The sequence below is a fragment of the Myxozyma melibiosi genome, assembly GCF_037950935.1.
Source record: "Myxozyma melibiosi strain Phaff 52-87 chromosome Unknown BZA70scaffold_3, whole genome shotgun sequence".
Classification (NCBI taxonomy): Eukaryota; Fungi; Ascomycota; class Lipomycetes; order Lipomycetales; family Lipomycetaceae; genus Myxozyma; species Myxozyma melibiosi.
In genome coordinates, this window is record NW_027042917.1 from 167,507 (window position 1) to 191,652 (window position 24,146).

Consider the following 24,146-nt stretch of genomic DNA (forward strand, 5'->3'; position numbering starts at 1 on the left):
ACAAAACAACAAAACAACAAAACAACAAAACAACAAAACAACAAAACAACAAAACAACAAAACAACAAAACAACAAAACAACAAAACAACAAAACAACAAAACAAAGCAGTACAGTACAGTACAGTACGGTACAGTACAAAAACATAGAAGTACAACAACATAAAAGTACAAAAACATAAAAGTACAACAACAAAAAAGCACAGTACAGTACAGTACAGTGCAAAAACATGAAAGTACAACAACATGAAAAGCACAGTACAGTACAGTACAGTACAAAAAATAGAAGTACAACAACATAACAGTACAACTACAGAGCAGCAGATACAGAAGAGACAGAGACAAGAAGAGCGCGTATAGACGGCTGGTGCCAGGGTCGGGAAGAATGCGTTACGCATACTCCTGAACAAGAGATGATCAGGCTCTTGCTCAAGAGTTATGTGGGACTCTACGACTCTCTCGAAGTCGTCATACCCACTAAAACCCGACTTCACCCAGAAGGCAGTCATAGACCGCCTCCGTATTCGTGGATTGTCAACGTTGCGCTTGAACCGCTTGGTCGTGCGGACTCTCTTCGACACCCGTCGCCTCGGGGCTCCCTTGCGACGGTGCGACTTCCCAGTGCATGTGTTTCAGAGACGCGACAACGAAGACGTTTTAAATCCAATGAGCAACCTGGCTAAAGAAGAAGCTCATCAGATTGACCGCCCTGACCAACCGCGCCGATCCTGACCGACAGGCCTGACCGACAGGATCTGGACGCGTACGGGCGGCCACGCAGAGGGACCGGGCCGACAACGGTATTGCAGTTCCTTTGAGCGCACTCACCCGGTATCTGCGCGTGCAGGTCATATACCAGACCGCTTGGTCGAGTTAGCTTCTCTCCCCTACCTCTGCCGCATGCATGGCACGACGCTCATTATTGGGGGAATGCAACCGTGAATCCGGACCGGAATAGGCAGCTCCCAAACTTCTCGCAAAGACATGTCACAGAACGCTAATCCTACCTGCGCAGTGTAGACTGCTTTCTGACGTCTCCACGAGGTGCCATGCATGCGAAAGAGGAAGAAGATCAAAGCCAACCCTCTCCAACCCACATCCCCAAGGTTTTTGCCGTCGAGAGAGAGAGCCGGAACACCGATCATCCTGGTTCATTGCGATAAATAATACCAGACCGGTGTTGTGGCCAGAAAAACAGGAAAACCTGTGCTGGTGGAGAGGAGAAGAGAGGGAGAAGAGGCGGGCGAGGCGAGCGCGCTGAAGTGGGCGGGTCGCAGGTCAGGCGGGCGCGTGTCTGAAATATTGGGGTTTCTCGTTTGGGCCGAAAGTAAACATTCACTTTACGCGCCGGCCATTTCGTAATTCTGCCGTTTACGGAGAAGTTATTGCAATCATTAGAGCTTTTTCGTCCAGAAAATAGTAGCAGTATTAGTAGATGGTATTTTAAGGGATTGCTAGTTTGTCGTGATCTAAGCGTCGCCGACCGTGCTGCGTTTTGGGGTGGACGCAAGCTGAATGGCTTATAAATATCATATACTGTAACATCATGCACCAATTCCAGGCAGCTATTCTAGTAAGCGCTATTTGGTCTCTGTAGTAGGGACTAAATTTATTAGTATATTTGCGTGCAAACAGATTTGAAGCAAAAGCAAGAGCAAGAGCAAAAGTAACCCAGTCTTGGTAGATTGTACGAGTTAATAGAATCTGTGCACAATCAGGATATAATTGGGCAACGCAAACTGCATCCCACCAGCTGTAGTACGGCTCTCTTTCAGCTTTGTGTGCCACACATTTTTCCCTTTGCTTTTCTGTAGCAGCCGGTCGATACGGGGAAGCCTGGCCATCTTCATGGCACGTTGGGTTTCCGGGCACGCCGAGGTATCTTGCGTCTACGAAGAAACCGTTCGCGCTTGTTTATCCGTCGAGTAGAGTATGTACTCAACTCAGGAAGCTCTCTAGCACAGTTTAACCGATTCTGGTGAGTTTGATTATGTTTTTGTTCCGTGAAACCAAATAGAAAAAAATAGACGTCTCCAACTTTTACACTGTCTCTCTGCTCTATATCGTTTTCTTCCTACTCAACGCCTTATCAGCTTCCCAAACTCCTCGATCAACCACGGTTGCGACCGCCAAAACCCCACCGACTGCCGCACAGACACCAATCAAAAACGATCCAAACGACTTTGGCCGCTCCTCGTGGTTGATGACCTTCATCGGCGAGATATCGTACGAGAAGAAGACACCTGGGATACCGCCACGCGCATGCATTGTGTTTTTGTGGTCTTCGTCGCGGCCACCGCGGATAGGGCGCTCGTGTGAGGTGACAGAGTACTGGTTTGTATCGACTGGGGCTTGTCCGATGCGTTCGAATCTGGTCGAGACGACCTTGACGAAGTACATGTAGTTGAAATTCCGCTCGTCTGTCTTCTTGACGGTGTTATCAAGCGGATTTACGATCCCGTCGTGGTAGGGACCAAACGAGAGATGATGGATCTGGTGCGAGAACGTATGCACGACGTCGGAGGTCGTGTACTGATTCAGATCGTGAACATGCACCGACGGCGAGGTGTACGATCTTCCCGGCGCAAAATGGAAGTTACCCACGACTTTGTTGACGCTAAAGTGGCCGGCAATGTTGCATCCCTCGTGCTTGACGGCCTCGACTCTTTCCGGATAATGCTCGCGCTCGCACTGCTCGACGCCCTTGCCGTCGCCAAACGCCCAGCCTACGGCCTGGTAGGCATCACGCACGTCGTCGCAGGTGTTGCAGCATTTCGTGCCTTCTTCCTCCTTGGGAATAGCACCGTAGCAAGGGCCGCAGTAGTTGTCGTCTAGATGGTGAGGTGCCGCGCCCGCAGCGTGGAGATCGAGGGATTCGGTGCTGATGATGGTACCCTCGGGCGAGAGGCGGGTCTTCATGATTCCGTGAGTGATTTCAGTCTGTTGCTCGCCGGAGACGTCCATGACGTCCAGAGTGAGCATGTCGCAGGGTATCGTGGGGAACGTCACATTCAGATTGATATTCATCCGTTCACCTAATCGTGGTTAATTCTAGCTCGATGATTGCAAAAGACGATAAAACTGTACCTCTGGTCTTGTCTACAATCAACTCTGGTCGATTCGATATCATGCGATAATCCCTCCATTCAGAGATAACGAGGAATATAATAACCACCGTCGACACAATCGTCACAATTCCACCAGACGTAGTCCTCACCCGCGCGTCCTCGACCGTCTTTGAGAACGCGTCAAAGGTAGTCAACCTCCTCCGAGGCGCCATGATCGTCTACGAGCCACGTAGCTGTCTGAGAACGTATACAAACAAGCGCAGTAATCCCCGCGCAATTGCAGCAAGAGAAGAAAGAACAGATACTCTGTGAATACGTGGAGAAAGACGAAAAGGTGGTTTGTAGGATGCTGCTGCGCTTGGATCAGGAAACGTGGCGCACTGAGAAGGGAGTTGCTGCTGTTTAGGGGATCAAGAAACGGGCTCTTCTCTATTTAATAGTCCGTACTCTGTACACCATCATATTTCTTGCAGACACGTGCAGGGTCCTAGTTTACGTCAGGAGTCAATTAACTACTGTGTCAATATTCATAATCATAAAATCTATTCTCTCGACTAAAGTCTCCTATTTTTACACAAAGAAAAGATACTATTTGACAAATCCTTCTCAATGTTCATTGACCAGCCGCCTTACTTTGCGAAATGCAGATCGAAGTTCAACCACTTCCGAGACAGAACCTGGTCGACATCCAACCCAGGATCGCCGTACGTGAACGGGCTGAAGAAGATGTACACTCCGTAGAGAAATCCGACGATGACGCCCGCAACAATCCAGCTGATTCCGTTGCTGATCGGGTAGACTGTAGGGGGTCTTGAAGCCTTGGTTTCTTTGTTGGCGTTCGAGCCTTCGGGGGGGTAGGCTACTGGGAAGGCACCCGGGTTGCCAAAGAAGAAATCGAGCAGAGCGCCAGCAGCCAAAGCCGATGCGAGATGCGCCGGTAGATAGTGGTGCAGGAAAAGCTGTCTTCCCATGACGTAAAATGGTAGGTAGTGCGCAGCCCATGCAAGCAGGAAGAACCCAGCAGAGCTGTAGAGTCTGTTGCGCACATTCTCAGCCAGGATGTAAAACCGTCGCCGCCTCGTTAGCTGGTCGGCAACCAAAACACCGGCAAGAACAGCCAGACAGCAGATAGCAAACCACCAGCCAAGAGGGTTACCGACCAGATAGATCTGTGATCGGGAGTTACTGTCTGTCCAGAAAGAAACTCCGCGGAGCATGAACGGCCACTCGGGAGGGTGGGATGCGTAGGGATGCGAGGCAGTAAGCGCATTGTTGTGGCGGAACATGGCAATCTGTAATTCAAGCCATTTTGTGAGGAAAGGAAGATGCTTTACTGCCTTGGGTTCCACCTTTGTCCGGCTATCTGACGGGTCCATGTCAACGATAGCATTAACAAGCCAGGTGTTTGACGCCTGAGCCGAGTTCTTGTTTCCGTTGATTTCCTGCTGCTTGTATCCCCAATCCGGAAGCAGCTTCTCGTCTTGCGTCCACATCGCAACCTTGGTAGGTACATGAATCAACTTGAACAAGCTAGCAACTGTTCGGAACGGATCCCGTTTGCCGTTATTAAAACGGATCTCAAACAGAGTGTCGTTGTGACGAGGACCGGCCGCATCGTCAGGGCTCACGGTAGTAAACTCCTGATTGGTGGGATAATGCGGAGAAGCCACATCGTGAGTAAGCAGGTATGTGTTGGTTCCGACGTGAAGCAGCTGGATAACGTCGCCGCCCTTGACGCCGTGGCCAGACTTCTTATCCTCAGGAAACGGTACAGCCGGCATGATAATCCACTCATTGTTTGCATCTTCATACGGGTATCCAGTAACCTGCTGTCCCTGCGATGAGATACGACCGTCGTCGTAGCGCAAAGGATACCGATCTACATGCGAGTGTAAGAAGGTCTTTGTGTCCTTATGTTGCAGAGTGATCTTGTCGTAGTAGTTGATCGGTCTCGACACCAACGAAATCGGACTGTCGCCCAAAGTCTCCTGGAACTCAGGGGACATGAAATCATCGCCGGGACCGGACTTGTTGAGAACCCAGAAGTGGATCTGGAAGAAGAACAGAAATAGCATGAACGGCAGTACAATCAGAGAGAATGCACGCGCGAAGAAATGTTTTGCGAATTGTCGCTTAAAAGATTGAGGTTAGCAAGAATAGGGTACGTATACAGACATAGAAGGGTACTTACCAGAGTCAATCCCGATCTCACTTCCAGCAGTTTCCAGAGATCAATCACAACAGCCAATCCAACGGTGAAGAATGTAAAGACACCGACGTACTTTGTACCAATAGTGCATGCAAGGGAGACACCCGTAAGATTGAGCCAGATCCACCATCTCCAGCTGAATGCTGCATTGCGGTAGCGCATGAACTTCACGTAGCAGTACATAGTACAGGCCATGGAGAAGATCAATGTAGCGTCGAGCAGAATCAGTCTGGTCTGTGTAATGTGGGCGTTATCAAAAAGGACCATGGAAGCCGACACGATGCAGGCAGGTAGACTGTAGCCGCTATGCTTCATGGTCAGGAAGACGACCGGGACAGTGAGTGATCCAAGCAGAGCCGGCAGCGCACGGTAGGCCAGATACGGCACTTTGTTTTGCGTGTATCCGTCGCCAATGTTTTCAAACAAGAATGCGCCGTCGTAGCCTACTAGCCATCCTACGAAAGCGAAAAGAAGTTTGCCGAAAGGGGGGTGAACGTCGAAGAAGTAAGTTCGTTGCAAATACTATGCGAGTGATCGTGATTAGCAAAAGTAGGGTGATTTGAATCCACTGCAGAAGCATTCAGCACATACATAGCTAGCAAACTTGCCAAAGTGAACCTCGTCGAAAACGACCTGATCGGGGTGGTTGAGAAGATAGAACCGAGTGTAGAACGCCAGGACGGTGAGAACCACGAGCGCCATATTATATTTGCGCTCCTCGTTCTTCGCCGCCCGGGGAGTTGGAGGATCGACAATCAGAGTAGTTGGAACAGAGATGTCGACTGGATCATCTGGAGCATTGGCGGGAGTCCGAACCGGGGTTCCGGCGGCGGGTGTTGATCCCTTGGAGGACTTGCTTGGTTTCGCCTTCTTTCCCGAGCCTTTCTCCGGCGAGGGAGACGCAGACGCGGCGGCAGCTTTCGGGGCCATTGTGTCAGAGACTCAATTCGATTGCGAGCAGGGTTAGAACTGCAGATCAAGTGTCGACGGGTCGGTGAAGGAGAGCGCAGCGGTGATATCAAGAACGGGATATGAAACGTGGCCTGTCAGGTTCTTCGTCTTTATTCAGAGAAGCACACGCGTGCAAAGGGAGGAGCGGTGCAACGCGCACCAAAATAAGAAAACCCGATTTTTCTCGGTTCCAATTATTGTTCAGAGATTTCATCAGAGCATCAGATATCTCCTCCTCACCTGCTCCGTCTCTGCGCAAACAATGTCGGTCCATCCTTCCCGGCTGGCTCAGTTGGCCGCGGAGCCTGACAAAATGGACGTTGATCAGCCCGCAGCGTCTCCTGAGAATGGCGTCTATCTCGAAGATCTCGAGGTGAACAACGACTACACAATCAGAGGCACCGATGTGCGCACTCAGCTCTATCTCGAAGAGCAGGAGAAGAAGAAGAGGGCAAGCAAGCTCGCTGTGCCAACCGACGATCTGAAAGTGCGGGCAGCCCTGCGCAACCTGGGCGAGCCGATCACGCTGTTTGGAGAGGACAAAGCGGATAGACGTTCTCGGTTGCGATCAGTACTCGCTGCTAGAGAGGATCTGGGAATAAGTACTGATCTGGGAATCCAAGACGAGTCTGATGAATCCGAAGCCGGCGACGATGAGGAGTTTTACACACAGGGAGGAGACGAGTTGCTGGAAGCGCGGCAACAGATTGCACAATATTCACTAGAACAGGCACGACTGAGAAGGCTGCGACAGATAGAAGAGTCGAGAATAGCACTTTCAAAGCTGGTCAGTCAGTCGAGAACTATCACAGACTATCTGAAGCAGTACGCTCTTCAGGGTACTCAGTTTGTTGCAGATCGTGCTGTCTCGGTCGTTCGCTTCAGTCCAAACTCTCAGATTGTTGCAGCCGGATCATGGACCGGTTCGATCAGGCTGATTACTGTCCCGACAATGGACGACTACGAAATACCTATCCTTCGAGGACACGACGAGAAAATCGGAGGAGTAGCATGGCATCCGCAAGCCACTCTGCAGCAGTCACCTAGCTCTCTCAACTTGGCCTCCGGAGGAGGAGAAGGCACAGTGAAGCTATGGTCGCTCGACAAAGGAGAGGCTCTGGCTACGTTGACCGGACACGAGGGCCGTGTGTGCCGTGTAGCGTTCCATCCTACTGGGCGATACCTCGGTACTGCGTCGTTCGATTACACATGGCGATTTTGGGACGTCGAGACTCAACAGGAGTTGATGATGCAAGAGGGCCATTCGAAGGAGGTGTACACTGTGGCTATGCAGCGGGACGGCGCTTTAGCTGTATCGGGTGGCTTAGATGGATTTGGTCGAGTTTGGGATCTTCGGACAGGAAGATCGATTATGATTCTTGACGGTCACAGTCGAGAGATCTATGGTGCGGACTTCGCACCCAACGGATATCAGGTTGCTACCGGCTCCGGGGACGCTACGATCAAGATCTGGGATATTCGGAAGGTCAAGGCAGTGGCGACTATTCCTGCACATAAGAGTCTGATCTCTGACGTTCGTTACTACGACGGAGACGCAGAGATACCGGGCGTGGTAGCCACGGAAGGGCCGTATACAGTACAGGGAAGTTATCTGGCATCAAGTTCGTATGACGGCTCGGTCAGTGTAAGTTGTTCTACTTCTCATTTAAGTGATCTTTATTCTTTTAGTAGGGTTGCGCTGACAGTTTTGATTTACAGATATGGAAGTCTGATTCGTGGCTGCTGGTTAAGACGCTCAAGGGCCACAACGGAAAGGTGATGACGGCAGATATTTCTGGCGACAACAAGTATATTGCCAGCGGAGGATGGGACAGATCGGTGAAGCTGTGGGCGAACGAGTACATGTAGAATAGCAGAAGCAGAAGCAAATGTAAGATAGGAAGCGAATAAAAGCAGTGACGGTTATGCCACAAATTCACGCAGTCGGATCCGGAGTCTCCCTCAAGGACCCCATTAGAGGCCAGCCAGCACACATCCATCGCATACTGGTAATATCTCCCCGGCGCTTCTTTTGTTATCCCGTCGTGCGTTTGTTTCGTCTTCAGATATCTTCTGCTTCCCCAGCAGGATACCCGAGCGCACGAGTCAGTCTGAGATCAGGTGTTTTATTCTCTGAATACTCCTCTCGATCAATCCTCCTATCCGATTCCTGGCTCTACCTCTCGCAATCCAGCTATCCCGAAGCGGGCCCGTTCAGAGACATAAAGGTGTGCCATCTTTAGTGTTTATGACGCCGAAAATATGACCGAACCGTCGTATTCGGCCTCTCGCGGCCCTTCCTCCACGGCTTCCTCCCATCCATCCTCATCAACGACCTCGCACATCAACGGAGTCCTCACGCCGCACGGTTACGTCGTCAATAATAATCACGAGGTTAGCAGTAACGGGACCGAGAACGGGAGCAATGGGGCTGTCAGCGGGGCGGGGCTCTATGACGGATCCCGGACCAGCAGCCAGATGCTCGAAGGCTTCGACGGCGTCAGGGACGACCCCGACGACGCAGCCTTCAAGTACCACGAGCGAATGGCTCTCAGACACGGTTTCGAGGAAGTCTACAATTCGGAGTACTACATGAATTTGCTGGCTCAGGTGTGTTTTGCTTACGTCGTTTGGTTTGCATTCCGGATCAGCTTAACTAAATCTCTCGCAGAACTTCTATATCTACTTCGACGACAAGAGACATGAGACAGCCGGCAACCCAAAACCTCCATCTTTATCCTCTTCGGCCGATGCAAGTCTTCCGGACTGGCGTATGAAAGACCGTCAGAAAACAGTGTCGGCTGCGATAGTGCTCTGTCTCAACTTGGGTGTTGACCCCCCGGACGTGGTCAAGACGGACCCTTGTGCGAAGCTCGAAGCGTGGGTTGATCCCAGCGATCACAATGATGCCAAGAAGGCCCTAGAGCTGATTGGCAAAAATCTACAAGCACAGTATGAAACGCTCAGTATGCGGACGAGATACAAGCAGAGCTTAGATCCGAACGTGGAGGACGCCAAACGGTTTTGTATCAGTTTGCGCCGTGGGGCCAAAGACGAGCGGATACTCTTTCACTACAATGGGCACGGCGTGCCGCGACCAACGCCGTCGGGAGAGATTTGGGTGTTCAATAAAGGATATACGCAGTATATTCCTGTTTCGATCATGGATCTGCAGACGTGGCTGGGCGCGCCATGTCTGTTCGTATACGATTGTCACGCAGCGGGAAACATCGTCAAGAACTTTAACAGATTTGTCGAGCAGCGAATCGTGGACGACAAACTGCGAAGTCGCGATCCGAACAGTAACGTTCCGATGCCGGCGTTCCCTGGAGTCATGTACAGAGAGTGCATACAATTAGCAGCATGCAGAGCAAACGAGAGTCTACCTTTAAATCCTGATCTGCCGATGGATCTATTCACGTGCTGCCTCACAACCCCCATCGAAATTGCTATCCGGTGGTTTATCCTACAGTCGCCGTTACCGAGAGACAAGAAGAATTTAGATGTCACTATTCCCGGACGGTTAGCAGATCGAAGAACTCCTTTAGGAGAACTAAATTGGATCTTTACAGCAATCACAGACACTATCGCTTGGTCGCAGCTTGAGCCTCCACTGTTCAAGAAGCTATTCAGACAAGATCTAATGGTAGCTGCGCTCTTTCGAAATTTTTTGCTAGCCGAAAGAATCATGAGAGTACATAACTGCCATCCTGTCTCTGAGCCTGCGCTACCGCCAACTCACAATCACCCAATGTGGGAGTCATGGGATCTAGCTGTTGATCAGTGTCTAGCTCAACTGCCTATGCGTGAAGCTGCCGAGGAAGGCGGACAGACATACGAGTACAAGCATTCGACATTTTTCGAGGAGCAGCTCACTGCTTTTGAGATATGGCTGAAGTACGGGTCCAAGACCAAGAGACGGCCGGAGCAGCTGCCGGTTGTCTTGCAGGTCTTATTGTCACAGGTGCACCGTCTGAGAGCCCTTATTCTGCTAAGTAGATTCCTGGATCTCGGGCCATGGGCAGTATATCTGGCGTTGTCCATCGGAATCTTCCCTTATGTCTTGAAGCTTCTGCAGTCTCCTGCTCAGGAATTGCGGCCGGTATTGGTGTTTATTTGGGCCAGAATCATGTCGGTGGATTACCAGAATATTCAACAAGAGCTTTTGAAAGACAACGGATGCAGTTACTTCATTCAGATCCTTACCTCCAAAGACGGGCTTCCGACCGGTGCCGAGAACGCTGGAGAGCACTACGCCATGTGCGCGTTCATCATCGCTCTCTTCTGTCGGGGAAACAAGGCTGCTCAAAGAGCTTGCATGGGATCAGATGTACTACAAGCCTGTTTGCTGCACATCCAGGATCCCGATTGTGCGCTTCTTCGACAGTGGGCATGCTTGTGTATCTCGCAGCTGTGGGACAACAATACTGAAATGAAATGGATAGGTGTTCGGGAAGACGCGCCAGCGAAGCTTGTGGTTTTGCTGGATGACCCTGTGCCAGAAGTGCGAACTGCAGTTTTGGTTGCGTTATCGACATTCCTCGAGACTTCAGAGTCCGGGGGAGTGCCGGATTACGTCGAGGAACTTGAAGCTAGGGAGTCGCAGATTGCGTTTGCTACTTTGAAGCTAACAGGCGACGGTTCCGGAATGGTACGCAAGGAGATTGTGGTTTTGTTTTCACGATTTGTGAAGCACTACGCGTCAAAGTTCATTGTTATTGCTTTCAGACAGTTGGAAGTCGATAGGCAGCAGTATAAGAGCATGAATGGAATGGCCAGTGACTCCGCCAGTTCGACATCATTCTCATCTCTCGACTTCCCCCGGAGCACCATTTTTGTTGGAGTCTGGAAGGCTCTGCTAGTCCTGTCTACAGACCCGTTCACTGAAGTTGGGGATATGGCGTCGCTGGTAGTTGACTATGTCTACTTGCTTCTGCTGAACTCACCCTTAGCTCGTGTATCTGAAGAGCTGTTGGAAAGCGCTCGAGGTTCCCAGATGAGACACGCCTCTTCTTCGGGAGAGTCTACAGATTCCGACACGTCTAGCGTCTCCTCGCAATCAACATTCTCCTCCCCGCAGAGGCAAGTGTCTGCTGGATCGTCGTCCGTTCTCGCTTCCACCCTTCGTCGCTCTGTTTCGATCGCGACGTCGTTCCGAAACCTTGCTCTGGGATATAACGAGAACGACAGTCCTGTAACGGAACCTAATCAGCCACCGACTGCCAACGGCATTTCAGTCTCCACGGTCCCATACGGAACCGGCATCCGGCCCAAAACTGCCAGATATAACCGACGATCGACGCACGAGCCGATTACAATGCCACTTCAGAGCGGGTTCTTCGATTGGAGCTGCGAATACTTCCAGGAGCCACAGATGAGCCAGCCGGAGATGGACGAACCCGGAAGTATGGAGTATAATCGACGACTCTGGCGGCGCACCAGAAACGAGAAAACGCTTGCTTATACGCAGCCGCAGAAGGAGCTGGCCGCGCACTCTTCGTGGAATTACCAGATCGGATTCATTAATAACGCGACGCAGCCTACGAAGCTTGTGTTTGCTCAGTTCGAACCTCATCTTATTGTTGTCGATGATCGCGACGGTGTTGCGTAAGTGTTTACATATTTATTTGCGTCGTTTAGCTTGATCTGACATTTTATAGGGTTTGGAATTGGCCTGAAAACAAGAAGCTTAACCGGTTCTGCAACATGAACCCACCAGGAACCAAGATCACAGAGGCCAAGCTGATCAATGAGGACGACGTTCCTCTTCTGATGACGGGTGCTGGCGATGGAGTTATCCGACTGTATCGCAACTACGAATCTGAGGATAAGATCGAGCTGGCGTGCGCGTGGCGTGCGCTGACAGACATGCTGCCTTCTAATAGAAGTAGTGGATTGGTAGCTGACTGGCAGCAAGGACGTGGAACGATGCTTGTCGGTGGAGACGTCAAGGTGATTCGTCTATGGGACGCGCCGCGAGAGCTGTGCATGGCGGATATTCCTGCCCGGTCAGGAAGTCCAATCACCAGTCTGACGTCAGACCAGGTCGCAGGACATGTGTTTATTGCCGGATTTGGTGACGGTGCGCTGCGCGTGTACGATCGGCGAATCGATCCCAGAGAGGCTATGGTCAAGGTGTGGAAATACCACAAGAGTTGGGTGCTCAATGTTCATATGCAGCGTGGAGGTGCTCGTGAGCTCGCTAGTGGAAGGTATGTGGTGGTTTGTGTGTTTGATTTTAATTGAGTGGAAGTGACTAACGCAGTTTGACTGTAGTGTTGACGGAATGGTGCATCTATGGGACTTGAGAAGCGACGAGCCTGTGCTCAGTTTCCAATCTCACGCACGGGGAATGCGAGCACATTACGTGCATGAACATGCTCCAATCCTTGCCACTGGCTCGCAAACAGTCAAGATCTGGCGTCTTACAGGCGAGAACACAGCGACGGTGAAGAACAACAGCGGATACATGCTGCAGAACCGATTGTCGTACGTTTCCGCGCTCGCGTTCCACCCGCACCGAATGGTTATGGCTGTGAACAATTCGCATGATTCCCATATCGGCGTGTATAACTGCACGGCGAACTTGGTCCATGACTTTTCTTGATCAGATATCTCTGTAATTTACGCTACGTGTGTGTTTGTTGGCGGCTTGGGACGGAAGGGAGAGTGCGTGGGTTGTATTTGGCATGTAAATCTATTATCATGTACTTGTCTATGGGACGGAGTACTTTTGTATACGCAGTTACTTGTTGCAGACTTTACGCTTAGCATTTGGGTTGCGATATTAATATACAAATTCATCATATTGCGGTCTTCAGCGTAGATATGTATTCATCACGCACGTATATTTTCCACAAACCAGCAAGATACCAATAATTACTCAGTCACAGAATAAATCGTCATCACGAATGAGTAACAAACAAAGATATCAGCAATCCGTTGCTACAAGAGTCATTTTCTCTCCTCTAAGAATCTATATTTGGTCAGCTTTGAAGACGCCGCACGCTTTGATCTTCACTTTGCTCAGAGCAAAAGGCAAAATATTTATTTCTGCGTATAAAGCACACTTTGCGACATCTTTTTCACCGCAACAGAAGATTTTTAGAATACAGATATGGCACCACGAGGAAAGGCTAGGAAGCCAATTAGAGGAGGTTTGTTCAGCACTTAGTCGTACCTCAGGATCGCGGGCGTGATATAGATTATTGCATGAAGGCTAACCACGTCGTTATTGCTACAACTCTCAGGTGGCAAGCACTTCACGCGGGGACTGCGTGAGCAAACAGAGTCTGAGGCATTCGGAAACATTGTTCCCGAGGGCGAGCTAGGAGACGACAACGACGGCGCCGGCCGCTCGCGTCGCGCGATTTCGTCCGGGTCCGAGAGCGAGAGCGAGAGCGACAGTGAACCATCGCCGTTTGCGCAGCGGGAATCGTCACCACCACCGCCGGCGCCTATCGCGGTCAGTAATCCCAACCGAGGCGGCGCGGCGGCGGCGACGCCGTCTAGTAGCCAGCCGCAGCAGTTGTCGAGAAGGGAGAGGGAGGCGATGCAGGCTGCTGCTGCGAAGGAGCGGTATTGGAAGTTGCACGCTGAGGGAAAGACCGATGAGGCCAAGGCCGATCTTGCACGGCTTGCGGTTATCAGACAGGAGAGAGAAGAGAAGGCGAAGCAGCGCAAGGCGGAGCAGGAAGCCAAGGCTGCGGAGCAAGCTGCTCGTAGCGGCCAGGGACGACGTAGATAAACAGGATCAGTCGCACTAAACACGAGAGTCGCTGAAATTTATACACTTTGGGTAAGTCGCATGGTTATATAGGATCTGGGGTGTCTGGATGTATAATTTCGTTATGTGGTTTTTAAGTCGTCTTCTTCGGACTAGCTATGTACAATAGATTCATGCTCTTATTATATACAAAATTACCACTTCTGCTTCGAATAATCAACAAATTCTGCAACTCAAGCTCAATCTGTATACAAACAATCTACTCATTCGAGCCGGCCCAATGTGTGTCTTCTTCCATTTTTGGCTTCAATTCTTCCGCTATTCCATTCAATGCCAGTATCTGATATTCCCGTAACTTCCACCTCCTGTACGCTAATATCGAGTTCAACAACTTCTGATTCTCGGTATGTTCAAGCTCAAACTCGTCCAGAACCGCCTGCGCTTTGATCATTGCTTCAGGATCAGAAGGATCTCTATGACAGCACATAATAAAGCTTCGGACGACTCGTGGGTGTGTCCTGACCTTCACAGGTTCTATTTCTGATAGCAATTTAATGCCGTCATCCGCTGAATTCAGCACCGACATCAGCTTCTGAACAAGAAATCGGTCCAACGTGACGCCGGTTTCGTTAAAGTGCTGAAGCAAATCAAAGACGGCTTCAGGCTTAAGACTCTCAAACTCAATAACCTTTTTAAGCAAAACATTCCACGTCTTGTGATCATTCTGCGCCTCGCCCGGCAGCTCTTCGTAAATCTTCGTCGCCGTGTACAAGTCCGGCACAACAGAGAGCTTTCCTAGATCCGTAGCGTATTTTCCTCCGGGTATATAGCGCGAGCTCTTGTTTTGTTCCACGTCAAGCGAGATCATTGAACGGATAGTCTCGCCCGTACGTTCGAGCGGCATGCCGTGCTTTGTCATAGTATCCAAAATATGTAAAGCTCCCTGTGGGTCCTCGTAGCGTGCGAAGGCCGCTAGAGATAAATAGCCTTCACGACGGAGGATGATATCGTTGCTCTGCATGTCTCTGAGAAGCGTTTGCTGCGCCTCTAGTAAATATACCCGGGACATTGGATCTGGGTAATTGATAGTCGTCCGCACTGACAACAAGTAGAGCATCCGGTTACACGTCTCGCTCCCTTTGTCACGACCGTCCTTAACGAAAAGCTCTGCAATTTTGGGCAAAAGCTCCGGACTTTCTCTCCAAATGTGACGTATGATTCTCGCGCTGGCAGTCCGTTGAGCTTCTTGATCCAGCTTGTGGAAGTGTTTTGAGAGAATCTTGAAGATCGATCGCAGAGCTCGCTTTGTTAGCTTTCGCATCAACGTGAATAGCAGTAGTTCAGACGGCCACTCATTCTTTCCGTCCATAGCAGCGATTGCTTCTTCGCCCGTTGGCGCACGCACGCATCGGATCCAGGCAATGAGGTCGTCGGCTGATTTTTTTCTGTCGACTAGATTTTTGTAGACAGCTGACGTCACAAACATGCCCCAATTCGTCCCCGTCAAATACCGCACCTTGTCCCAGTGGTCGTGTCCGGCTAGTGGGAAATGCATGGCAGACACAATCATCCACTGGATAGGAAAACCATAGCGAGCCAGCATAGCCTTTGACATAAACTTCTGCGACGACAGATCAATTCTAGCTTCAGGATGTTGATCGGCTCTCACTCCTCGCACCGCGATATCAGTGCCAAACATATTAATTCCATCGAGTAGCCTCATCTTTAGCTCGTTCTTACCCTTTCTGAAAAGTACGGGCGGAAACCGACTGCTGTAAATTTTAACCAAATAATCAGCCAACGCTTCTTCCTTCAGCTCCGTGATAGATCTCTCTCGTTTACAGAAGAAATCCCGTATATCTGGCCGCTTCCCATTCGGTCCCGGCTTCTCTAAGGCGCGCGCGAGCTCCCGGTATGATGAAGGCACCCGCCAATTTGCAGTAAACACTCTGCCGTACTTGTCGACTAGCGGTTGCTTGTTACGCAGTCGTTCCGTGAAAGCAGCCTCGATCTGTTCCCGTAATTGATCAATCACCCAGGCGTAATTCATTAACGGAGATTTGGGGGTCGTTAAGAATGCTTGACGATTGAAAGGAATAAAGAATGGTGGACACTTGTTAGGGTGTGGTGACGATTGAGAAGTAGCCACGCTAACTGGGGATTGTGGACCACTCGTATTGACTTCATCGGGAAATGAAGATCGTCGAGGGTGTTTATTGGCAGCTGTAAATAGTTGACGAAATCCACTGCGAACTGCAGCAGTTTTCGCAGCAGCTAATATCGCGGCATCTCTGGCAAACCACGCCTCAAGAACCCGATGCCGCATTGGAGCGGGTGAGTAAAATAGTGGCCTGCCAGAAATGCAAGAAGGGGAAACAAATACAGCAGACAGGGCCGGCGAGTTCATGAGTAGAACTGCTTCGTGCAATCCCTGTTTTGCTGGTGGAGGTTCGATGGGGTCGATGGGAGACGGCGTGAAATTAGCAGGATATCAAAATCAAAACCCTGGTGAACCAAACTCCCAATCCGCCATTAGCGACAAATAAAAATCAATCAGACTGCACTCCGCAGCCACTGGCCAGCTTTGCGTGAGAATTTAACAATGACTCTACGGATGGCCAGGAAATGGCCAATTAATAGCTGCTCATTGCGGGTAACGTGGGAGTTTAAACGGCTGGCGTCAACCAAGGCGGATGTCAAGTATCCAGGCCTGAAATGTGGTCTTGAGATACATCTCCAATTGAAGACGAGTAAAAAGCTATTCTCTGGTAAGATTGAATTTAACTGCCTGATATTTTGTCACCGGAAGGTCTCGTGGAAAGATTGCTGATATCTGTATGTGAATAGCTTCGCAGACTAGTTTCCAGGATACTCCGAATTCGAACGTGTCATTATACGATGTCGCGCTTCCGGGCACTCAACCTGTATGTTCCAGAGTATTGATTGTTGATTCGCCGCAAAGACAAAGGCACCTAACGACAGGCGGTCTATTTTGATTTAGCAACTGAACCATCATGCAGTTCTTTTGGCGCTGAAAGCTGCCATCGCGATGAATTGCAAGATTCAGAATCGGTCATCGTTTGACCGCAAACATTACTTTTACGCAGATCAGCCGGCAGGATATCAAATCACACAGTTCTATAGTAGGTCGCTTGTTGATTGCCTACGCAGGTGGTGGCGGGTTTACATTGACGGCTGCTAATTTTTCAAATCATTCAAGACCCGATTGCTAAAGACGGGTACCTTCGGCTACTTCCCCGCGACCGGCGGATCGGTGACAAACCGTTAGATGTCGGCCTGGTTCAGATACAACTGGAGCAAGACACAGGAAAGTCGACGTATGCTGTTGACTCTGATGCTGCTTATATTGATTTCAATCGGACAAATCATCCACTGATTGAGATCGTGACCGCGCCTGATCTATACTATCCCGAGGACGCGGGCGCGTTTGTACACAAGCTCCAGCTTCTGGTGAAGCAAATTGGTGTTTCGTCGGCGCAGTTCCAGGCCGGAGAGATGCGTGTCGATGTTAATGTGTCTGTGAACGGAGGACAGAGATGTGAGATCAAGAACCTGGCTAGTGTGCATGACGTCGTTCATGCGATCAAGTCTGAATACAAGCGGCAGTTGGCAGAGGAGAAGAAAGGAACACCAGTGACATCGCATACTCTTGGCTGGGACGGAAAGCAGATCCTTATTCAGCGACCTAAAGAGCAGACTTCCGAATACCGCTATATTCCCGATCCAGAACTGCCGCCGCTTTTACTATCGCCGGATGCAGTGGAAAAGGTAAAACAGAGCATGCCAAAACTTCCCGATGTTTTGCTGGACGAATTGAGTAGCTCGCCTCATAGTCTACGGATGGTTGATGCGCAGACGCTTTTGAAGTGGGGTTTGGTTGAATATTATTTTGAGGTGGTGGAGAAACTGCAGGACAGCGGTCTCGCGCCTAAGCTTGCAGCAAACTGGTAAGTCTCTTTTTCAATTTTGCAGTGACGTTTGCAAGTTATTAACTTGCTGTGCAGGATTGTTCATCATATCCTGGGCCTACTGGGTCCGAACGAGGAGGAAATCTTGAGCGTCGCGGTTACGCCGCAGAGGCTAGCTGATATGATCAAGTACGAGCGAGACGCGCGTCTGTCGAGTAAGTGAGAGCTGTTGGAATATTGGAGTATCAGACTATGTTGACTAACTACGATCGATACAGAGATGAACGCGATGAACATCGTGCAATACCTTCTACACACCCCTGATGACTCAAGAACAGTGGACGAGCTGATGGAGGCGTTTGATTTGAAGAACAGCACCGATCAGTCTGAGCTGGTTGGGATATGCGAGAACGTGCTGAAAGAGCACGAGGATGCCGCAGAGAAGTACGCGGCTGGAAAGAAGGGGTTTTTTAACTTCCTGGTTGGGATGGTGATGAAGCAGGCGGCGGGCAAGTGTTCTGTCAAGGAAGTACGGAAGGTGTTGGATGAGTTGTTAGAGCAGAGATACGATGTAAAGTAGCTGTTGTAGTGTTATTGCGACCAAGACAAATGCATAATATATAGAATTACCAAATCGCTTAGTTATCAGAATTATACCCAATCAGGACAGGCCATGTCATCGGGTTGGGGTAGTCCCAAAGCAGCTCTGTAGGGTTGCTGTAGGGTTACCTAAACGTGACTGCTATTCCGCGGCTCAGGGCGGCGAGCGAGGGCTGGGGGACTGCGCTGGGCGGGCGCGCAGGATCACACTCGGTTTGCCTCATAGCGCCGGACTCTGCGATTCTTCAGTTCTCTACAGCAAATAGCCATATATTTCTTGGTATGTATTCACACCCGCAACTTGCTTATTGCGGTTTATAGACGCGTGGATTGATATTTTGTTATCGTGGAATCGAAGAACTAACAGTTTGTTACAGTCGCGACGATGCAGATGTCAGTATTACCCTTTTGCAGATGATGGAACAGGCGTGGAGTGCCAGCTAGGAGAAGGAACGAGTTCGGTATACTAACGTGATCTTTGAAACAAACAGTTTCGTTAAGACCCTGACAGGAAAGAGTATGTTGTGCCTTGTGTTTGAACTGCAAGAGAAGAGGAAAGGGGGTTAACACGTTGTCTAGCTATAACCCTCGAGGTTGAGTCTTCCGACACCATCGACAATGTTAAGTCCAAGATCCAGGACAAGGAGGGAATTCCCCCAGACCAGCAGCGTTTGATCTTTGCCGGCAAGCAGCTCGAGGATGGTACGATTAATAGCGATGAATTTCTTCAAATTGGATGGAACGACGATGACTGACAGGATATATTATTACAGGCCGCACCCTTTCTGACTACAACATCCAGAAGGAGTCGACTCTCCATCTCGTCCTCCGTCTCCGTGGTGGTATCATCGAGCCCTCGTTGAAGGCTCTTGCCTCCAAGTACAACTGCGAGAAGTCGATCTGCCGTGTTTGCTACGCTCGTCTGCCTCCCCGTGCCACCAACTGCAGAAAGAGAAAGTGCGGACACTCCAACCAGCTCCGCCCCAAGAAGAAATTGAAATAAACAACTCGCCCCCGTTCTTGGCAGCTGTTTTCTTTTCTTTGTTCTTTGTTTAGTACGTTTTACAAGAGGTATTGGACAGAGATGGAAGGAGAGTATAGCGTCCGTGGAAGGCTTGGGTTTGTTTGATATCAATAAAATTTACTGCAGATGAATATTGTAAATCTCAATCAAGTTTTTGTATAATTCAACAGCGAATGCTTCACATACTAAGTTATTACAATAAGCAATGGAAAAACCCGGATGTTCTTCCTGAAGTTGCCGAAGTCCTTTTGATGTAATTACAGTGGGTTTCGTAGTGATGACATTTAATGCGGGGCTTGTAGATTTCCCCGTTGCCGTGGCAGCCAAAGTGTAAACAAACCGCATCACAACAAGACTCCCAACGCGATGAGCCTTCACGTTCTCTCACTTTTTCCCACCACCACCGCAGCGCATTCTCTGTGTCATCCTCCTTCTCTTTTGATTGTTGGTTGCTACTTATTGAGATAAGAAGCGAAGAGCTCGCACTTTCGAATAATTACCGCGCGGACTTTCAAATAAACATCGAATAAACAGACAGAACAACAACAGCAATGTCGCAAGAGACTCACTTGTTTTCAGCGTTCCGTCGCTCGACCAGAGACGCCGGCACGTTTCTCCAAGAGAACAGCAACAGCAACCCTCCCGCCTCTGCAGCAGCCCTGTTCAATCGCTCGTCCGGCAGCGGAAACGTGCGACACTCGATGGTTCCCGGCGGCGGCGCAGGAGGAGGAGCGCGGCAGTCGATGGTGCCTACGCGGAGCTCGTATCATCGACAGAGTATTGCGGCGCCGACTGTCACGAGCACGCACGGTGGGTTCGAGACCGTGGCGGCGCTGGGGGTGGCGAATAAGAACTCGATGAATATGAGTGGGCCGGGGTCGGCTGTCAGACCTGCGAATTCGAGACGGAGTTTTGCGGCGTCGGGACTGCAGAATATGCCGCCGGCGCTTAGTTACGGATCACAGCAGTCTCAGCAGCAGCAGCAGCAGCAGCAGCAGCAGCAGCAGCCGTCGATGCGGAAGAGCAGCTCGTTTAACGGACGGAGTAGTACACATGGGATGCGGACCGGGTTTGTCGCGACTGGGGCTCAGATCACGGTGAAGGACGCGAGACCGATCCGAGACCGGGCGTATCAGAATGCGATTGCAAACTCGGTTTACGAGTACCTTGTCAACAATAATTTCGAGATGGATATGAAGCACTCGATCACGCCAAAGTCGTTGCGGTCGCCGACGCAGAAGGACTTTGTGATGATGTTTCAGTGGCTGTATAAGAGACTCGACCCGGGATACAGGTTCACAAAGAGTATTGAGAATGAGGTTATTCCGCTGATGAAGTTGGCGGGATATCCTTATCTTGACACGCTCAGCAAGAGTCAGTTGGTCGCGGTCGGAGGACAGAATTGGGGAGCATATTTGGCGATGCTGTACTGGCTGGTTGAGATTGGAGAGGTATGTTTTCTTTCTAGTATTGATGGTGGAAGCAACTTACTGATGGTTGATGATAGACATTTGATTCGTTTGATAACAAGGACTACGACTTTGAAGAGCCAGAAGATGTGGGGTTGAATCAGATTGTGATCAACTACATCACAAAGTCGTATTCAGCCTTTTTGCAGAACGAGGACGATTACTCCGAGTACGAAGCGGAAATGAGAGTGTCGTTTGACGAGCGGATCGCGTCGATCAAGGATACACTGGACGACTATGCGCGACAGAAGGAGAAATTTGAGGAGGAGATGAAGGAGCTCGAACAGTCTATGCCATCTCTTGACGCGATCCAGAAGAAGAGTGAGGCTTTGGAGAGCGATTTGGCCAAGTTTCAGGAGTACATTGACAATATGGAGAAGCGGAAGGGCAAATGGAGCTCTATGCTTGAGAGTATCACAGAAGAGATCAGGATTGTGGAGGAGGAGTTTCAGAAGCTGGAGAAGGAGAAGGCGGAGCTGGAGTCGAAGATTGCCGAGCAGGGGATGAGTCCGGCGGATATCGACAGCATAATCGGGCAGCGAGAGCAGCTTACGAAGGCGATTCAGGGCAACGAAGCAAAGTCGAGCGAGATGACGCGGAAGCTGCAGGAGCGAGAGCAGATTGCGCAGCAGGCGCTGGACTCGTTGGAGAGCATGATTCAGAGATACAACAGTGTCGGGTACCGGATCAGCATTCTTCCTGCGGGGGCGGCGAACAGTCCGGCAAACAAGAACTTTGAGATTGTGCTTTCGGCGCCTTTGGAGGAGGAGAGTCTGGGAGCGCGGCCGAATGCGTTGCTGAAGGGTCTTGATTTGAGAAACGAGGTTCGACCGGCGCTTCAGGAGTTGCGACTTCAGGTGTCGGGGAAAGTGCACAAGGCGCAGGATGAAGCAATCAGGTTACAGTCGCTGCTTGATCGGGTGGCGGAGGTACTTGCGGACAAGCGAGACGAGCTGGACACTTTGGAGGCGCAGATTTCTGCGGCGAAGATTACGTACGACGAAGCATTTGAGACGATGACGTCTGATGCGAGTTCGTCGCATGCGGAGATTGAGAAGCTGGAGCGGAAGATCCAGGCTATGAGGATTGGAGTTCAGGACGGGCGTTTACAGCTTGAGCAGCGAGCGGAGAGAGTTGTTATTGAGTGAGTTGTCCGTTTTACTAATTTCAATAGTAGGAAATAAGCTAATGAGTATTTAATAGGTACGATCAAATGCAGCATGCGACCGACTTGGTGCGAGAGCAGATGCAGCGACAGATCAGCGAGTACATTGAGAAGATAGTCGGGTTCAAGCTGCATATCCAGACGGCGCTGGAAGAGCACGAGAACTTTGTGGTGGACGAGCTGGACAGCTGGCATAAGAACAGCGAGATCGAGACCGAAGGAGGTTGGCAGGGCAGGAGCGAGTAGGATATAGTTTTTGTTTTTGTTTTTGTTTTTGTTTGTGTTTGTTGTTTATTATGTTTTTGTAATAATAAGTGGTTGTGTTGTTATTTATATAAATGCGAATGAATGCGCGTCAGGTTTGAATTTCTGCGATTTGTAAGGCCGCCAACAGAAATTGCAGTTTGAGATTGGCAAGGGGATTCCGCAGTCCTGCGACGCAAGAGAATGGATCAGATGGACCAAGCGCGGAAACATACAGATACTCTGTGATATATCTTGTTACAGAGGTCAATCAATATAGATCGTTAAGCAGGTTGTATATTCATATTTATTTTGTTGCGCCCTGCATACGACTAATCTGGTTTGCTTTGAGATGATGAACGTGGTTTGTTTTCTACGGTGATGGGGTGGATGAAAGATGGGGATCTGGAGGAGCTGCACATACTGACGCGGGATGCACGCAGCAGCAGGAGGAGTGATATATGCAGCAGCATGCAGCAGACGGACTGCATAACTGGAGATAAACGGGTAGTCACCGGCCGGTCCCGGCGAGCAGAAGACGTCGGGAGAGAGGTCGATTGTGGCGCGTTATTTTCCGAGAAGAGATGTGTAGTTAGGAGAGATTGCTATTAGTATTTATAAAAGACGAAGAGGAGGAATAGTAGAGTCGCAGTCTAAAATTGGCTTTGCTGGTGAAGACCGAGGTAGCCACATAAATATATGTAAACAGCAGCAAATCACCAGACGGAAAAGGTGAGATGAAAGGAGAGACAATTATGCGGTCGGTCACAACCAGCCGTTGGGCCGTTGCAGGTCGTGAGTTGGTGTGCTGTCGATTCGTCCGGTTTCGAGAGGATGCGCACGACGTCTTCGTGGTGTGCTCCACCGTATTTCATCGGCAATTAAGACTCATTTCTACATCCTCGAGCTTGTTGTAATCTGTCTGATCTTGTCTAATATTCTACCTCTCCTCTCAAAGCCTGCTCACTGAGTCTCGAACCCCTCGCTGAGTCTCGGACCTGCGCCGAACAAAGTTTGCGCAGCCCCTGATTGAGTTGTGCAGCAGCAGCGGGAGTCGAGACGTTGGCTCAACGGTGGAGCCAAAGAGACTGAACAGAGCTAAGCAGAGCTAAGCAGAGCTAAGCAGAGCTAAACAGAGCTAAACAGAGCTAAACAGAGCGATCAGACCAACGGCTGCAGCCACGTCCGGTTACGTACAAACGGCGGCTCAGGTAACAAACCGCCCGCGGATCTGTGACGAGTTGCTTCTCCTCTCCAGCAGGCTGCTCTCTTCATTTCCCTTCGGAGTATTCTCTTACTCTTTTCGCTCGCCCCTGCCATACCATTCCACCGCCCTGATCCACCCGACACCTTATTGCCTTTTCACACTTTTGCTTTTACACCGGCGCGGCTGCGGTGCGCTGCGGACTCGCAAACACGCGCGCCATCCGGACTGCGCATGTGGAGATGCCCCGCGTCGCGCCTCGCTTCTTGACTTTGCAGCCAGCTTACATAACTGTGCAATCTATCCGCATCAGCCAGGGCCAATCTAAACAGCTTGTATCCGCTGTTTGCGCACTATATCCAACTTTAACTGCTAGTCCGGGGCTATGCCGTTCGGCCCTGGTACGACTGGCTGTAGAACTCCTGTGGGCAGCGTAGCTGAGTAGAAGCAGCAGCAGCGGCGGCACAGCACCAGGACGCGTTCGACCGTGCGCTGCTGCTGCTGCTGCGGTTTTAGGTTGTTTCTTTGCTCTGCCTGCAGATGGAAAACCTACCGGCCTC

At 50.3% G+C, this 24,146-nt stretch overlaps 9 protein-coding genes across 9 annotated transcripts; 6 read left to right on the forward strand and 3 right to left on the reverse strand.

Moving 5' to 3' along the window:
* Window positions 1–1,623: 1,623 nt before the first annotated feature.
* BZA70DRAFT_275656 (endoplasmic reticulum vesicle transporter-domain-containing protein) lies at window positions 1,624–3,407 on the reverse strand. The gene is made up of 2 exons (XM_064912187.1): window positions 3,086–3,407; window positions 1,624–3,033 (listed from the first exon to the last, which is right to left on the reverse strand). The coding sequence occupies exons 1-2, from the start codon at window positions 3,276–3,278 to the stop codon at window positions 2,057–2,059; spliced, it is 1,170 nt and encodes a 389-aa protein (XP_064769118.1). The 5' UTR covers window positions 3,279–3,407; the 3' UTR covers window positions 1,624–2,056.
* A 185-nt stretch (window positions 3,408–3,592) lies between these two features.
* Window positions 3,593–6,314, reverse strand: BZA70DRAFT_255803 (Dolichyl-phosphate-mannose-protein mannosyltransferase-domain-containing protein). Its single transcript, XM_064910791.1, has 3 exons — window positions 5,867–6,314; window positions 5,258–5,797; window positions 3,593–5,198 (listed from the first exon to the last, which is right to left on the reverse strand). Exons 1-3 carry the CDS (start codon window positions 6,203–6,205, stop codon window positions 3,696–3,698), a joined length of 2,382 nt encoding a protein of 793 aa, XP_064769119.1. The 5' UTR covers window positions 6,206–6,314; the 3' UTR covers window positions 3,593–3,695.
* Window positions 6,315–8,181, forward strand: BZA70DRAFT_275659 (WD40-repeat-containing domain protein). The gene is made up of 2 exons (XM_064912188.1): window positions 6,315–7,871; window positions 7,946–8,181. The coding sequence occupies exons 1-2, from the start codon at window positions 6,489–6,491 to the stop codon at window positions 8,093–8,095; spliced, it is 1,533 nt and encodes a 510-aa protein (XP_064769120.1). The 5' UTR covers window positions 6,315–6,488; the 3' UTR covers window positions 8,096–8,181.
* Window positions 8,182–8,704: 523 nt separating this feature from the next.
* Window positions 8,705–12,833, forward strand: BZA70DRAFT_236661 (raptor N-terminal caspase like domain-containing protein; the record flags this gene model as incomplete). The annotated part of the gene is made up of 4 exons (XM_064910385.1): window positions 8,705–8,836; window positions 8,898–11,833; window positions 11,887–12,438; window positions 12,503–12,833. 4 exons carry the CDS (start codon window positions 8,705–8,707, stop codon window positions 12,831–12,833), a joined length of 3,951 nt encoding a protein of 1,316 aa, XP_064769121.1.
* Window positions 12,834–13,188: 355 nt separating this feature from the next.
* On the forward strand, window positions 13,189–14,092 carry BZA70DRAFT_123533 (casein kinase substrate phosphoprotein PP28). Its single transcript, XM_064909520.1, has 2 exons — window positions 13,189–13,383; window positions 13,477–14,092. Exons 1-2 carry the CDS (start codon window positions 13,344–13,346, stop codon window positions 13,971–13,973), a joined length of 537 nt encoding a protein of 178 aa, XP_064769122.1. The 5' UTR covers window positions 13,189–13,343; the 3' UTR covers window positions 13,974–14,092.
* A 31-nt stretch (window positions 14,093–14,123) lies between these two features.
* BZA70DRAFT_275663 (uncharacterized protein) lies at window positions 14,124–16,419 on the reverse strand (the record flags this gene model as incomplete). The annotated part of the gene is made up of 1 exon (XM_064912189.1): window positions 14,124–16,419. A coding segment is annotated over exon 1 (2,144 nt), but the record flags the coding sequence as incomplete, so codon positions are not given.
* Window positions 16,420–16,481: 62 nt separating this feature from the next.
* Window positions 16,482–18,515, forward strand: BZA70DRAFT_275665 (amidotransferase subunit B, mitochondrial). Its single transcript, XM_064912190.1, has 6 exons — window positions 16,482–16,720; window positions 16,800–16,876; window positions 16,954–17,095; window positions 17,173–17,920; window positions 17,978–18,096; window positions 18,160–18,515. The coding sequence occupies exons 1-6, from the start codon at window positions 16,555–16,557 to the stop codon at window positions 18,459–18,461; spliced, it is 1,554 nt and encodes a 517-aa protein (XP_064769124.1). The 5' UTR covers window positions 16,482–16,554; the 3' UTR covers window positions 18,462–18,515.
* A 351-nt stretch (window positions 18,516–18,866) lies between these two features.
* On the forward strand, window positions 18,867–19,484 carry BZA70DRAFT_298898 (putative ubiquitin-60S ribosomal protein L40 fusion protein; the record flags this gene model as incomplete). The annotated part of the gene is made up of 4 exons (XM_064914633.1): window positions 18,867–18,874; window positions 18,973–18,998; window positions 19,061–19,183; window positions 19,255–19,484. The coding sequence occupies 4 exons, from the start codon at window positions 18,867–18,869 to the stop codon at window positions 19,482–19,484; spliced, it is 387 nt and encodes a 128-aa protein (XP_064769125.1).
* A 764-nt stretch (window positions 19,485–20,248) lies between these two features.
* BZA70DRAFT_236705 (HEC/Ndc80p family-domain-containing protein) lies at window positions 20,249–22,385 on the forward strand (the record flags this gene model as incomplete). Its single annotated transcript, XM_064910388.1, has 3 exons — window positions 20,249–20,956; window positions 21,013–22,118; window positions 22,178–22,385. The coding sequence occupies 3 exons, from the start codon at window positions 20,249–20,251 to the stop codon at window positions 22,383–22,385; spliced, it is 2,022 nt and encodes a 673-aa protein (XP_064769126.1).
* Window positions 22,386–24,146: the final 1,761 nt, after the last annotated feature.

Excerpts from the sequence above, each read along its gene's own strand:
- BZA70DRAFT_275656 (XM_064912187.1), bottom strand. The coding sequence starts at position 3,278 with ATGGCGCCTCGGAGGAGGTTGACTACCTTTGACGCGTTCTCAAAGACG. Across the intron at positions 3,034-3,085 it reads GATTGTAGACAAGACCAGAG|GTGAACGGATGAATATCAAT; the intron begins GTACAGTTTTAT and ends AACCACGATTAG.
- BZA70DRAFT_275665 (XM_064912190.1), top strand. The coding sequence starts at position 16,555 with ATGACTCTACGGATGGCCAGGAAATGGCCAATTAATAGCTGCTCATTG. Across the intron at positions 16,877-16,953 it reads CGCTTCCGGGCACTCAACCT|CAACTGAACCATCATGCAGT; the intron begins GTATGTTCCAGA and ends ATTTTGATTTAG. Across the intron at positions 17,096-17,172 it reads TCAAATCACACAGTTCTATA|ACCCGATTGCTAAAGACGGG; the intron begins GTAGGTCGCTTG and ends AAATCATTCAAG.
- BZA70DRAFT_123533 (XM_064909520.1), top strand. The coding sequence starts at position 13,344 with ATGGCACCACGAGGAAAGGCTAGGAAGCCAATTAGAGGAG. Across the intron at positions 13,384-13,476 it reads TAGGAAGCCAATTAGAGGAG|GTGGCAAGCACTTCACGCGG; the intron begins GTTTGTTCAGCA and ends TACAACTCTCAG.
- BZA70DRAFT_255803 (XM_064910791.1), bottom strand. The coding sequence starts at position 6,205 with ATGGCCCCGAAAGCTGCCGCCGCGTCTGCGTCTCCCTCGCCGGAGAAA. Across the intron at positions 5,798-5,866 it reads TTGGCAAGTTTGCTAGCTAT|TATTTGCAACGAACTTACTT; the intron begins GTATGTGCTGAA and ends TCACTCGCATAG. Across the intron at positions 5,199-5,257 it reads TGAGATCGGGATTGACTCTG|CGACAATTCGCAAAACATTT; the intron begins GTAAGTACCCTT and ends CAATCTTTTAAG.
- BZA70DRAFT_275659 (XM_064912188.1), top strand. The coding sequence starts at position 6,489 with ATGTCGGTCCATCCTTCCCGGCTGGCTCAGTTGGCCGCGGAGCCTGAC. Across the intron at positions 7,872-7,945 it reads CGTATGACGGCTCGGTCAGT|ATATGGAAGTCTGATTCGTG; the intron begins GTAAGTTGTTCT and ends TTTGATTTACAG.